The 14,696-nt window shown below is 36.1% G+C and overlaps 1 protein-coding gene across 2 annotated transcripts; it reads right to left on the bottom strand.

Moving 5' to 3' along the window:
• On the bottom strand, positions 12,610-13,648 carry LOC109826160. Of its 2 annotated transcripts, none has more exons than XM_020393150.1 (3): positions 13,262-13,648; positions 13,121-13,185; positions 12,610-13,005 (listed from the first exon to the last, which is right to left on the bottom strand). In XM_020393150.1, exons 1-3 carry the CDS (start codon positions 13,318-13,320, stop codon positions 12,680-12,682), a joined length of 450 nt encoding a protein of 149 aa, XP_020248739.1. In that variant the 5' UTR covers positions 13,321-13,648; the 3' UTR covers positions 12,610-12,679. The 2 variants fall into 2 exon arrangements, with proteins under 2 accessions (XP_020248739.1, XP_020248737.1); XM_020393148.1 differs by having other exon boundaries at positions 13,121-13,188; positions 13,262-13,646.

Below are 14,696 nucleotides of genomic sequence, written 5' to 3'. Positions count from 1 at the left end.
TTTATGAATCATGTTTAGAGTTTTGGTTAAAAGTAGATCAGAGTTTTGGTTAAAGTAGATCAGTGGTTGGACCAAGTTCATTTAATTTGATGTGGCAGTGAAGTGAAAGAGGAAATCTTCACTTTCTCCGAAGGCTTTTCATCAGGAGCTGTTGGTAACCCAAGACATCAACACATTTAAAGCACAAGCTGAATCATTCAGATTATACACAAGAATTAAAAGCTTCCTTCTAATTTATTTTTTCACTAATTTCTTTCCACCAGATATTAATTAGTGCATGGCCCTAGAGTGGAACATGATTCAGAGAATCGTATTATTGCAAGAGATGGAAGATGCATATGGGATGTCCTTTCTTTATCTGCAAACAACCACCACAAGTTTATAAAGCGCTAATTGTGCATAGATTCTTTGTAATATCGCGCTTTGAGACTTATTAGCCATGTTGTTTGATTTTGATAGATAGACTCCCTGAGTGAAACTTTTTTGACCCTTTATAACTTTCTGGGAGTCTAAAATTGTCAAAAAAAAAGTAAAAAAAAAAAGAACATTTTTCTCTTTCTCTAAGGATAAAAGAGTGAAAAAATAATAATTAGGGGCTCCATCTGCCGAGATCAAAATATTAGGGTAAAAAGTCTAAAATGCAATTTAAGGGGATCGCGGTCAATTAACCCTAGACATAATCGACAAACATGTGCTACGAAAAATATTTAAAGTGCTTTATTTTTTTTTACTTTCAAAATTTTAAATTGCATTGGCAATAGAATAAACATCAAAACATTTGCGTGAGATATTATTTGTGTTGAGAGGTGTCATATGTTTAAAAAAGGTTGCAAAGATCTCTAGAACTTTTCTTTTACACTTCAAGTTGACTAATGCACGAGAACGTTGCTAATTGTTCATCTTATTCGTTCAGAAAATTTCGTGGCCGTTATAAAAAAAAAATTGGTTATCGCAAGTTTCATTTGAAATACTTTTATTTATAAAAAAGTATATAAATTTTACATATTTATTGTGTCTTGTCATGTTGAAATAAAATGTTTCATGCCTCAAGGATCTGTCCTTATACTCTGAATTTTTTTTGAGTACATCTTTTGGTGAAATGCACCATGATGATTCTCATTAATATCTCAAACTTAATTTCATGCACAAGTGTGAATTAGGCAAGATGATGATTCACAGAATGCATTGCTTATTCTAGTATATTATTTTCTTACGATATATGAGGGCTTTGTCAAAAGAAAATTATTTTGTGAGCAATATATGGGGTCTTTTTGCCTCCATTACTTCCATAACACTAGAAGGGTTGGTCTCAATCTATAAATATTCGAATAAATTTAAATGTTATAAGGATGAATGGTCCCCTTTCATGATTTCCTAAGGTTGAGAGGACAAAGACATATATAAAGAGACAGAGGGAAGAAATCACCATTACCCTTGGGTGGACCAAAAAGCTACATTGACTTGTAGAGCAATTCCCTGTGATTTAGGAAAACATCTTATTGGTTAGACTTTTGAGGGGTTACTTTGATGACCTCCTTAATTGGTTGTCTACCATCCAAAAAATAAAATATAAAGAAAATGGTACAACATTGTATATGATTACTTCTTCTTTTAGCAAGGATTATATAGCTTGGTTCTAAATCTTACACCTTTTAAATATGATTCCAAACTATTAGGGGGTGTTTGGTTGCATAATTTTATAGAAAATTTTTCTCAAAATGTCTGACAATGACAATTCTGTAATTAAAAATTTTCTATAGATATCTGTAAACTGTGTTTGGTTAAAAATATATATATAGAAATATTTTTTGTAAAGTACAAAAAAGTACCAAAATTTACATAAATCAAATTCCTCTCAAAATGGGTGAAAAAGGTTTTAATTCAATTGTAGTCTCCTTAATGTGCTCATGATTTTTTTTAAGAACACCAATTTCTTTATATCATTATGACATAAATAAAGAAGGTTTTACAAAGAAAAAACTCAAAAAGAACTCTACCAAAGGAGGAGTTATCGTCTCCATGATCATACTAATTCTCCATTAATAATTGATAAGTTTTGCATGTCATAGTCTTTAGTCATTGCGTTTATAAATCATAATAAGATGCAATGAATCGATAGTCATTGCATTTATAAATCATAGATCTGAATCATTGTGTAGCCTGCATAGGATTATTTGTCCCTATATATGCAAATAGAGAGCAGCTTTCAGTTATGCTCAAAGGATTATAGAATAGGCAAAGGATTATAGATTAGGTTGATGTCTCGATATTTCAACGTCCAACCATATATCGTGAAGGACAAAAATGAGCATAAAGCTTCATAGCTGAAAAAAGACAACTACCTCAAAGAAATATTGTGAAGGACAAACTAAGGGAAATAGATCAAAAATTAAAATTAAAATTAAGATAAAATCAGGGGGCTTCACCTTTTTTATCTCCTCTAATTATAATGTCATTTTTTAAATTAAAGTGGTAGAGTAATCTTGATCCTAGGATTATTGTAGCAAATTGAAAGTAAAATGTATGTTTTCGATCTTTTTCTTTCTTCGCAGTTAAATATCTCTTCAGAATCGTGGAGATATATATCTTCCTTCCAACCCTTTTTCTTGACCAATTAAGAAGTTGTCATTTTTCAAAATCCAAATTACAATTAATAGAATTCAACCACCACGCTAGGAATATTTTGGATTTTGTCAATATATACATTCTCTCTCCGAACTCATTTTTTCCCCTGGCAACTTTATTCCTCTTTTTCTTTCTTCGGGATTCTCCTTCAAACTTTAGCAAATTGATGTCAACGTCACCTTTTATGCAATATTATGGCTAATTAGCTCTGTACCTTCCATAGTTTTTCCTAATACGCACTTATATGCCTTTACCTATTTTGGCAGCGCTTACGTATCCTAAAGTTTTTAAAAATTTGCACTTAGGGGCTGTTTGGTTCGTTTCCTAGATATAGGGAAATGTATTTCCATGTACAAAAACACAAGTTTTGAGGGCTGTTTGGTTCGTTTCCTAGATATAGGGAAATGTATTTCCATGTACAAAAACACAAGTTTTGAGTTTTTCAAACTTTTCCAAGAAATAGATTGTTTGGAAATGTATTTCCATGTACAAAAACACAAGTTTTGAGTTTTTCAAACTTTTCCAAGAAATAGATTGTTTTCGCTTTGGTTCGCACAAAAAAAAGTGGGAAACCAATGTATTTATTTTTCTTGTGTTTGGTTCGCATGAAAAAAAAGGAAAATTTTTGTTTATATGGCAAAAAGCTGACGTGGCTGCAGTTTTTGTCGATTTCACGAGGTTGAGGAAGGAAATGGGAAGAGAAAAAAAATCTGATGTGGCGGCGATTTTTACCGAGTTTCCCTTCTTTAACCCTAGCGAACCAAAGATGGGGAAAAAAACCGACGGAAAGCTTATATCCTACGTGGCCACGAAAAATCTGATGTGGAGGTGGTGTAAAACTTTTTCACCAAGTTAAAAAACGAACCAAACAGCCCCTTAGTACCTTCAGGTATGTCAATGTGATAAATTTCTCATTTAGCACTCACAAGCTAATTTTAGTACTCGTTAACATCTGATGCTTGTTGAATTTACTATATGTTAGATTATAAAACTATTGGCGTCAACCCTCGCTACAACTTCAATGTTTTGGTGTAGTGACAGAGATTTCAAGATGATAAGGAAGTAGCTCAAGTTGAATTCCCACCGACTACAAATTTAAAGTGAAATTTAAAATTTTTGTCACCGTTAAATGAGTCCAGGTTTCGGCATACAAAAAAGAAGCTCAATATGTAGGGCCATGCTAGATTATAAGTTATAATTATCAAACCTCGCCGTAATTTTGAAATTTTGGTGTATTCACGTGGACTTTAAGAAAAACATAGCCTGATTCTATTGGACTTGCTCCAATTATATGTTAAAATAGAATTGTGAAGGGTTTTAAAATTCAATCAAAATACTTATGTTTGTGAAAATTTTGAAAAAAATTCTCACATCCCTTGTATACCAGAAGATATTGAAGCGAAAACTGTAGAAAGTTCTGGATGGATAAGTGGTGGCAAATACGAGTGAGGGTATATCCGTTACTATATTTAAGACACGCCAGCTTTTTGGTCATACCCCTAACAAATTCAATTTATGTCCTCAACAATTTAAGGTAGATTGAAACTAATCAAAAGGGCAAATTTGGAAATACAAAAAAAACCCTAACAATTTTTATTTTGTGTGTTTGTTATTTTTCCGGTCCAAAGCAAGAAAATGGGGCGCGTAGTGTTGTGCATAGGTGATGCATCGTTTTTAGCTGATGGTTGTTGAAGACTTGATGAAAGAAGACATGGTAGTGTCGCTCGGTGATGGAAGCCAGTGATGGGTCCGATTTGATGGTTGTGAGGCGCTGGCGATTTGTTGACTCCGGTTCTTATGGTGGATTTAGAGGGTAGATTTGAAAATTAGTGTTCGTCTGATTACCTTATTTAAGATAAGAAATTGAATTGTCCTTCAACAATCCTTCCGTTTTGGGGTTTCATTCTCTTTATATAGAGCAATTGTACAAGGTAGGGATTACAAAAAGTCCTAACAATCAGATGCCTATATAAACAAGCCCAATGCCGACTACAAGTCATGCTATGCATGATTTTACATGGCCTATGAGATTGCTAACTACCTGTTGTACAATCCGCTTACAAATGCAGGCTAATGATTTACATGCGCGTAATTCGATTGGCTACTACCTTATGTTAGCAGTTTATGCTAATGCTGTTGATTTGTGGGTTGATCTCTCTGTAGTATGTGTTAGTTCGTAGTAGCGGGAGCATCTAATTCCTCTCAAGCACTACTCATCTTATCCTCTCTTGACACTTTTGTCAAAAATAGTTTGATAATGAATTTGCTTTCTGCGCCATAGATGTGTATTTTCTATGGAGAGGCCCCGCTTTATAACTATTGTTTCTGTTTTTGTCCTTTTGTCTATTTATGCTTGTATAATGTTTATTGGCATGAAATTTTCGATATATTTATAGTTTTACTCATGCCATTTGCACCTGGATTAGTGAAATTTCGTATTATTAAGTATAGTTTTACTATCATGTTGGGCTTCATTTTGGGCAACTGGATGTGTTTTAACAAAGTTCTGGAATCTTTTTCAATGCATTTTGGTTAGTGTTCTAAGCCCTTTATCTACTCGAACTTGCCAGTACATTACATTGGAGTGGAGAAAGAAGTATAGCGCTGTTTGGGGACAATCTCAAGCTGGAAAATGCGTGCGAACTAATGTTCTCTAGTGATTCAGCTGGAATGATTTCTTTGACTTCAGTGTCTAATAACAATCTTGTTTGGTTTTCAGATGGTTTTAAAATCTCTGTTTCTTAAGTTAATGCATAGTCTATTCTATCTGGTTAGTAGTTGTAGTCTTGACAGCTTTCTTATTCATGCTGAGATGTAGTTATTTCTAGTATTGCATTGAGCGTGAGATATGGTTTTGGCTTTTCTATCTTGTGGGGGTAACCAAGAGTTTTTCTTATTGGTTTGTAAGCTTTACTGTTTGAAGCATCAAAGTGCACATATCTTTTGTGTGTGGAATGTGTATCTTTTTATGTATCAATGCCATATATTTTGTGGTTATGTTAGGCGTGGCTGGAGCTACTGTTATGATTAACAGTGATATCCATCCTTTCATCCTAAATGAGATAAAAAGGAAAACTATGTAGATTATTTACATGGAATAATAATCTTAGTCTCAGCATCAGTAATTATCTTTATCATAATATAGATGATTTGTGATGCGAGAAAGAGTAAGGTATCAAGAGGCAAAAGTTTGTATGATATCATGTTTATGAGTTTTGTTAAAAGTTAGATCAGAATGTTTTGGTTAATTTAGATTCAGTGGGTTGGACCAGTTCATTTAATTTGATGTGGGCATGAAGTGAAAGAGGAATCTTTCTACTTTCTGCCCGAAGGCTTTCATCAGGAGTGCTGTTGAACCCAAGACATATCAACAACATTTTAAATTTGCACGAAGCTGAATGCATTTTCAGATTAATACATCATTAGAATTTAAAAGCTTCCCTTCTAACTTGATTTTTCATCTAATTTCTTCACCAGATGTATTAATTAGTGCATGGCCCTAGAGTGGAACATGATTTCAGATTTTAATAGTATTATTGCAATGAGATGGAAGATTGGCATAATGGGATGTCCTTTCTTTATCTGGCCAAACACCACCCTATCATTAGTTTATCAAGGCGCATAAATTTGTGCATTAGATTCTTGTGTAAGATTATGCGCGACTTTGAGAGCTTAAGGCCATGTTGTTGTGGATTTTGATAGATGACTCGCCTGAGATGATAACTTTTTTGGGACCGGCCTTATAACTTTCTGGGAGTCTAAAATTGTCATTATAAAAAAGTAAAAAAAAAAAGAAACATTTTTCTCTTTCTCTAAGGATAAAAGAGTGAAAAATATAATAGATTAAGGGGCTCCATCTGCCGTATGATCAAAAATATTAGGGTAAAAAAGTCTAAATGCAATTTAAGGGGAATCGCGGCTCCATTAAACGCGTCTATGAGCATAATGCGACAAACATGTGCTAGAACAAATATTCTAAAGTGGCTTTATTTTTTTTTTACTTTCAAAATTTAAATTGCATTGGCAATAGAAAATAAACATCAAACCATTTGCGTGTAGATATTATTTGTTGTTGAGAAGGTGTCATATGTTAAAAAAGGTTTGCAAAGATCTCTAGTCTTTCTCTTTTCTATCAACTTCAAGCGTTGACTAATTGCATCGAGACACGTTGCTAATTGTTCAATGCCTTATTCGCTCAGAAAATTTTCCGGTGCCAGTTATAAAAAAAATTGATGTGGGTTTATCCGCGAAGTTTCATCGTTGAAATACTTTTATTTATAAAAAAGTATCATAATATTGCTTACATTATTTTATTGTGTCTTGTTCAGTGTTGAAATAAAATGATTTCATACGCCCAATGGATCGCCTGTCCTTATACCTCTGAATTTTTTTGAGTAAGCTCTTTGCGTGAAATGCACCATGATGATTTCATTAATATCTCAAACCTTAATTTCATCACAAGTGTGATTAGGCAAGTATGATGATTCAGAATGCAAGTTGCTTATTCTAGTATATTATTTTCTTAACGATATATGAGGGCCTATTGTTGCAAAAGGAAAATTATTTTGTGAGCAATATATGGGGTCTTTTTGCCTGCCATTACTTCCAATAACACTAGAAGGTTGGTCTCAATCTATAAATATTCGAACTAAATTTTAAATGTTATAAGGATGAATGGTCCCCTTTCATGATTTGCCTAAGGTTGAGAGGACAAAGACATATATAAAGAGACAGAGGGAAGAAATCACCATTACCTTGGGTGCCAAAAAGCTACATTGACTTCGTAGAGCAATTCCCTGTGATTTAGGAAAACATCTTATTGGTTAGACTTTTTGAGGGTTACTTTGATGACCTCCTTAATTGGTTGTCTACCATCCAAAAATAAAATATAAAGAAATGTACAACATTGTATATGATTACTTCTTCTTTTAGGCAAGGATTATATAAGCTTGGTTCTAATCTCTACAACCTTTTAAATATGATTCCAAACTATTAGGGGGTGTTTGGTTGGCATAATTTTATAGAAAATTTTTCTCCAAAATGTCTGACAAATGACAATTCTGTAATTAAAAATTTTCTATAGATATCTGTAAAACTGTGTTTGGTTAAAAATATATATAAATGGAAATATTTTTTGTAAAGTACAAAAAAGTACCAAAATTTACATAAATCAAATTCCTCTCAAAATGGGTGAAAAAGGTTTTAATTCAATTGTAGTCTCCTTAATGTGCTCATGATTTTTTTTAAGAAGCAGCCCAATTTCTTTATATCATTATGACATAAATAAAGAAGGTTTTACAAAGAAAAAACTCAAAAAGAACTCTACCAAGGAGGAGTTATACGTCTCCATGATCATACTAATTCTCCATTAATAATTGATAAGTTTTGCATGTCATAGTCTTTAGTCCATTGCGTTTATAAATCATAATAAGATGCAATGAATCGATAGTCATTGCATTATAAATCATAGATCTGAATCATTGTGTAGCCTGCATCATGTATGTTGTAGATTAATCGAAAACCGCCTCTTACTAAATAAAGATCCCGCCCCCCCCGCCCCCCCCCCCTAAAATATGATTATTTGTCCCTATATATGCAAATAGAGAGCAGCTTTTCAGTTATGCTCAAAGGATTATAGAATAGGCAAAGGATTATAGATTAGGTTGATGTCTCGATATTTCAAACCGTCCAACCAATATATCGTGAAGGACAAAAATGAGCAATAAAGCTTCATAGCTGAAAAAAGACAACTACCTCAAAGAAATAATTGTGAAGGAGCAAACTAGGGAAATAGATCAAAAATTAAAATTAAAATTAAGATAAAATCAGGGGGCTTCACCTTTTTATCTCTCTCTAATTATAATGTCATTTTTTTAAATTAAAGTGGTAGAGTAATCTTGATCCTAGGATTATTGTACGCAAATTGAAAGTAAAATGTATGTTTTTCGATCTTTTTCTTTTTCGCAGTTAAATATCTCTTCAAGAATCGTGGAGATATATATCTTCCTTCCAACCTTTTTCTTGACCAATTAAGAGTTGTCATTTTTGCAAAATCCAAATTACAATTAATAGAATTCAACCACCACGCTAGGAATATTTTGGATTTTGTCAATATATACATATTCTCTCTCCGAACTCATTTTTTTCGCCCTGGGGCAACTTTATTCTACTTTTTCTTTCTTCGGATTCTCCTTCAAACTTTAGCAAATTGACTGTCAACGTCACCTTTTATGCAATATTATGGCTAATTAGCTCTGTACCTTCGCATAGTTTTTCTAATACGCACTTATATGCCTTTACCTATTTTGGCAGCGGCTTACGTATCCTAAAGTTTTTAAAATTTGCCACTTAGGGCTGTTTGGTTCGTTTCCTAGATTATAGGGAAATGTATTTCCATGTACAAACACAAAGTTTTGAGTTTTTCAAACTTTTCAAGAAATAGATTGTTTTCGCTTTGGTTCGCCGACAAAATGGGAAACTGTGTATTGTAGTGTTTGGTTCGGGCATGAAAAAAAAGGAAAATTTTTGTTTATATGGCAAAAAGCTGACGTGGCTGCAGTTTTTGTCGATTTCACGCAGGTGAGGCAAAAGGGAAGGAAAAAAAAAATGTGCTGATGTGCGGCGATTTTCGGAGTTTCCTCTATACCCTAGCGAACCAAAGATGGGGAAAAAAACCGAGGAAAGGCTTATATCCTACGTGCCACGAAAAATCTGATGTGGAGGTGGTGTAAAACTTTTTCACCAAGTTAAAAAACGAAACAAAAGCACCCTTAGTACCTTTCAGGTATGTCAATGTGATAAATTCTCATTTAGGCACAAGCTAATTTTAAGTACTCGTTTAACATCTGCATGCTTGTTGAATTTACTATATGTTAGATTAATAACTATGGCGTCAACCTCCTCGCTACAACTTCAATGTTTTGGTGTAGTGACAGAGTATTTCAAGATGAATAAGGAGTAGCTCAAGTTGAAATTCACCCCGACTACAAATTTAAAGTGAAATTTAAAAATTTTGTCCACCGTTAAATAGCGAGTTCCAGGTTTCGCATACAAAAAAGAAGCCTCAATATGTATGGGCCTATGACTAAATTATAAAGAATCAAACCTCGCCGTAGTAAGATTTTGGTGTATTCACGTGGACTTTTAAGAAAAACATAGCCTGCTGGGGACCTGACTGTGTTAAAATAGAATTGTGAAGGGTTAAATTCAATCAAATACTTATGTTTGTGAAAATTTTTGAAAAAAATTCTCACATACTATGAGATGTATACCAGAAGATATTGAAGGCGAAAACTGTAGAAGTTCTGGATGGATAAGTGGTGGCAAATACGAGTGAGGTATATCCGTTACTATATTTAGAGCAACGCCAGCTGGTGGCATACCCCTAACAAATTCAATTTATGTCCTCAACAATTTAAGGTAGATTGAAGACTAAAAGTGAAATACAAAAAAAACCCTAACAATCCATACGCCGACTCATACCTTACCCCCCCCCCCCCCCCCGCCTCTTGTCGCAATTCCTTTCTAACCGTAATCGCGTTCCGAATATTTGAGTAAGACTTTGTCTTCTCCGACGTCCTCATTCCAGTGGTGAACAATGAGACTCCTCAAGAATGAAAGGGGAAATTTACAAAATAATCCGTTTTTGCTAATTATTTAGCAAAATAGACCGTTTTGCTAAATAATTAGCAAAATAGACCTCTTTTGAAAAAAAAGGCGATTTTAAAAAACAAGACTCAGAAAACATACGGGACTACTAGTCCCGTATGTTTAGAGCCAACTTAATCACGGATTAGTGACTCAGAAAACATACGGGACTAGTAGTCTCGTATGTTTTCTGAATTCATCTTAATGTTTTGTAAAATTTTCTGAATTCACTAATCCGTGATTAAAACATACGGGACTACTAGTCCTGTATGTTTTCTGAGCTGTTTTGCAAAATAGACCTCTTTTTGACCTGTTGGCCAAAAAAGATCTATTTTGCTAATTATTTAGCAAACGATCTATTTGTTAAATAATTAGCAAAAACAGACTATTTTGTAAATTTTCCCAGAATGAAATGCAAAGAGACAAATTAATTGATTTTACCACCAATTTTTTTCCCCTGTGAATTTAATTAATTTTCTTTATTTAGTCCAAGTACGTTCATCTTTGTATTTGTTAAGTTTTAAATGGTTGGGTTGCTAATGAAAATCATGAGATATAAATGTACCTTATCCTCGCAAATAATAAGAGTAATTTATCATCGTAAAGTTCGGCAATCGCTAACAATTATTTCAAAAACACTCATTATTCATAAGAGTATAATATATCATGCACGCATTGCGTACGCGGGAAGTTGGAGAAACTATAAGACAAATAAGTGCTAATTTAGCCCAATATTTATTCAAGTTTTTTCCTAATAATAAAAACACTCATTATTCTACCACTTCACATGATCGGTTCAAAACCGAACAAGTCACGTGCGAACATGGCGGGGTACATCAATAACGGCAACAATCAGTCCGGTGCGGTGCGGTGCGGTGCGGTGCGGGACAAAACAGCGAACTCCATCCGACGCTCCACGTTTCTCCACGTCACCACGTCGAGCACCTTCTACCCGCGCGCGATGTACGCAATCTGCGGTCGTTACTCGCGATTCTCGTGCACCCGCTGCATGGGACGTGTCGTGGTACGGTAGCACTTTTCATGTGGCGCTGGTTTCCTTAACCGCACCGCACGTAATCACAACAAAACTGTGCCATGCTGCGCTCAAGATAGAAAATAGTGTTTTTTTTTCTTATATTAGTAATTTGAAGCTATCATATTTTGGAATTAATTTGTCAAATAGTAATTTCATTAATTTGAGGGACTAATGAATTTTTCTTGAGGACCAAATAACAATTTTGATGATTTGAGCGACTGTTTCCAACATATAAAGATTTTACGCATTGTTTGGTACGCGGGAATAAACTCAAATGATAAATGGAATGAAAGAATGAACGGAATGGAATAGTCATTCTCATTCTCACGTTTGGGTGTAATTTATAAAATGAAATGAAAATAAACGTATTTTAAAATTGTATATTTTATTGATTCACATTTAAGTGAGAATGCTCATTCCCGGTCATTTCATTGAGAATGCACATTCCCACATAAAGTGAGAATTGATGAGAAATGAGAATGAGCATTCCAACTTTTAAAAAAAAGTGTGTTTGATAACAATGAATGAGAAGTGAAAATGATCATTTCATTTCATCTCATTCCCGAGTACCAAACGAGGACTTAGGGAGGCCTCAGGGAGTAATATTAAAACCCTAAAAAATTAAATTTAAAACTATAAAGAACTCACCCATTTAAGTCCACTCCAGTATTTCATGCAATAAGAAATTTCGATAAAATAAATTGAATATTTTTTTTTCCAACAACCAAAATAGCTGAACATTTTCGGGGTTTTTTTTTTCCTTTCCCGTTTTGTTATCCTATTATTGTTTCTTTTTTTGGGGAGGAGGGCGGTCACGGGACTCGAGCCCATCAAGAAAGGCAGCTTGAAGGCGCTGCAGTCTGACAGCGTGGCAGACGGGCAGCAAACGGCGTCAGCTTCGCTAACGGCAGCGTCACAGTCCGAGCAAAGGCACAAATGCCGGCACGGCCAGCAGCACGCCGGACACGGACGAAGCGCGACAGACCCGACACGCCGCCCCCTCCCCGTGTCCTCGACCCGGTCCGGGTCCAAATGGGCCGACTCCGCATCCTCGGCCACGAATCACCGCTCTCCTTGGGCCTCAAATGGGCCTGCCTGGATTTGGGCGTGGAGCGAGCCGCGTCGCCTGGCCCGCCATCGCCCTCGCCTGCCACGTCAGCATCTCGGCCTCACCCGCCCGATCTGGCTCTGCAAATGGCGGCTTTCCGAACCGCCCGGCCCAGCTCGGCGTCCTTGCCCTCAGCCGCTCCTCCGCTGCGCCCCAGCAGCGGCGCTTGTAGTGGCTCCGTCCAGCTCTCTGCCGCTAACGTGGCGCCTCAAGCTGCTCCGCCTGCGCGAGACAAAAATGGGTTCCCCACCCCACACCTCCATTTAAAAAAAAACAAAACAAAAAAATAAACCGAGAGAACGAGGGGGGGACGAAGGAGGCGAGGGCATAACGGTAAGTTCGGGCACCTGGGCGACGAGATACCGCTCGATTTCTTCCTTCTGGTTGTTGACCAGAGAGAGGAGATCCTGCTCGACGAATTGATCGCCGTCCTCAAACGCCAGCTTGAGCCCAGTCGAGACTAACGAAGGAGGAGGAGGAGGAGGAGCTTGTGCTTGCAACTGAACGAGATTCATAAAAGCCGGAGATTGAATCGACGGGGTCGGCATCATTTGAAACTCTCTCCCTCTTTTCCTCGGATTCCCATTAACTGCAGCAACGGTAAATAAAAATAGACGAATCAAAAACAAACCCACTTTTTTTAAAAAATAAAAAAAAATCAACGAAGAAAAAGGAAGCCAAGCCGTGTGATCATTAAAACTCACCGCCGCTGAAGAAGAACCCAGGTGGCTGCTGGGCGCACTCCATCTCCTTCCTCTCTTGCTCAATGCTTCTGAAATAAAAAACCCATCATTATTTGAAGAAATTAGGGAGACCCATCAAAAGGGATAATTAACCGCTGCTACCTATTGTTATTATTATTAAAGAGGAGGATATGAGACGGGTATTGGGCTTGAACAGCCATTGATGATAGAGAGAGAGAGAGAGAGTAGTTAAGAGGGAAGAGGGGAAGCGGTGGGGGGAGCTTGCTCTGTTCTCAAAAAAGGACAGCAGAGAGAGCTCGAAACGAAACGAACGAGTCCAGAGAGGCGGTTTTCCTCTTCTTATGAGCTCCTCGAGGCCTCACAAGAAAATAAAAAAGAGCTCTCGCTCGTTGCCAACCATTTGGCTGTAATTTGGGGGATATACGGTTGGAGATTTGCTTATTAATTGGGTAATTTGTGAAAATGAGAGTTTTTTTTGTTGTTGTTTAAATTGTGGAGATGAGAGGAGGAATGGGTGTTTTTTTGTGCGTTGGAGAAATGTGTGGGGATTCTCTGGTTGTTTTCTATTAAGCTCTAATATCAGAAAACCCCTCTTAACTTTGGACGATTATCAGATAACCCCTTCAACTTTCCGGAAAAAAAAAGTACCTTAGGTTTAGAGGTCACGGGAAAGACGCTTCAACTTTAAGATTTCCTCGAAAAACCTCATAAAAACATCAACCAAAATTTTCATTGGAAAAAGCAACCCGCTTTGCAATTTTACCCAATGGTGTGGAATTTAAGGTTAACGTTGTTGGGGAGGTTTCATGGTAAGTTTTTTTTTTTTTAAGAAAAAAAAAGGGTGAGATACCCTGTTCAAATATTATATATATATATATATATATATATATATATATATAATATATATATATATATATGTCACGCCCCCGCTTCCCAAAATACCAGGGAATCGGGACGCGAGCAAGCCGCGCGACGTATTAGACTGAGAAGAGATAAGTGCTAGACCCGTCTTCTCAATCTAATACGCTAAGCGTCTGAAATAAAACATACGAAGTCACAGGTCCCCGCATCACACATAAGCAGAATATAAAGACAACGCCAGAATAAAAATAGACATATCATCAATGGTAAATGCATCCCAGACATAAAATATGGTCAAATCGTCCCTTATTACAACAACAGTTCAACTAGGAAATAAGAAATACATAGTCCATAATAAAAGGAAATAAAATAACTAAATATATCATCAAACTAAAAGAAAGTACGATAAACGAGTTCTAATGTCCAACTACTACTACAGAAGAAAATCACTAACGCTTCAGATGGTTCTTCTACTCCCTTGCTGTGCAAAGACAACATCCTGCTGAGAATCCTCTGGCTCCTGATGATCTCCCAGCTAAACCTGTTCTTCCTCTAAGTCTGACGTACACCAGAGAAAACAGGTGTACGTCAGGTGCATGACGCACGGCAAGACCCGACCCCACAAATAAAATAGAACGAACGGAAATCCAATGCGAAAAACGATACGATAACAGAAACAACAAAAGAACGTACAATTGAAATCCACAAATCAACA

Source organism: Asparagus officinalis, chromosome 10, assembly GCF_001876935.1.
Source record: "Asparagus officinalis chromosome 10, Aspof.V1, whole genome shotgun sequence".
Lineage (NCBI taxonomy): Eukaryota > Viridiplantae > Streptophyta > Magnoliopsida > Asparagales > Asparagaceae > Asparagus > Asparagus officinalis.
Note: the sequence above shows the minus strand (reverse complement) of the source record. Positions and strands in the feature narration are given on the sequence as shown.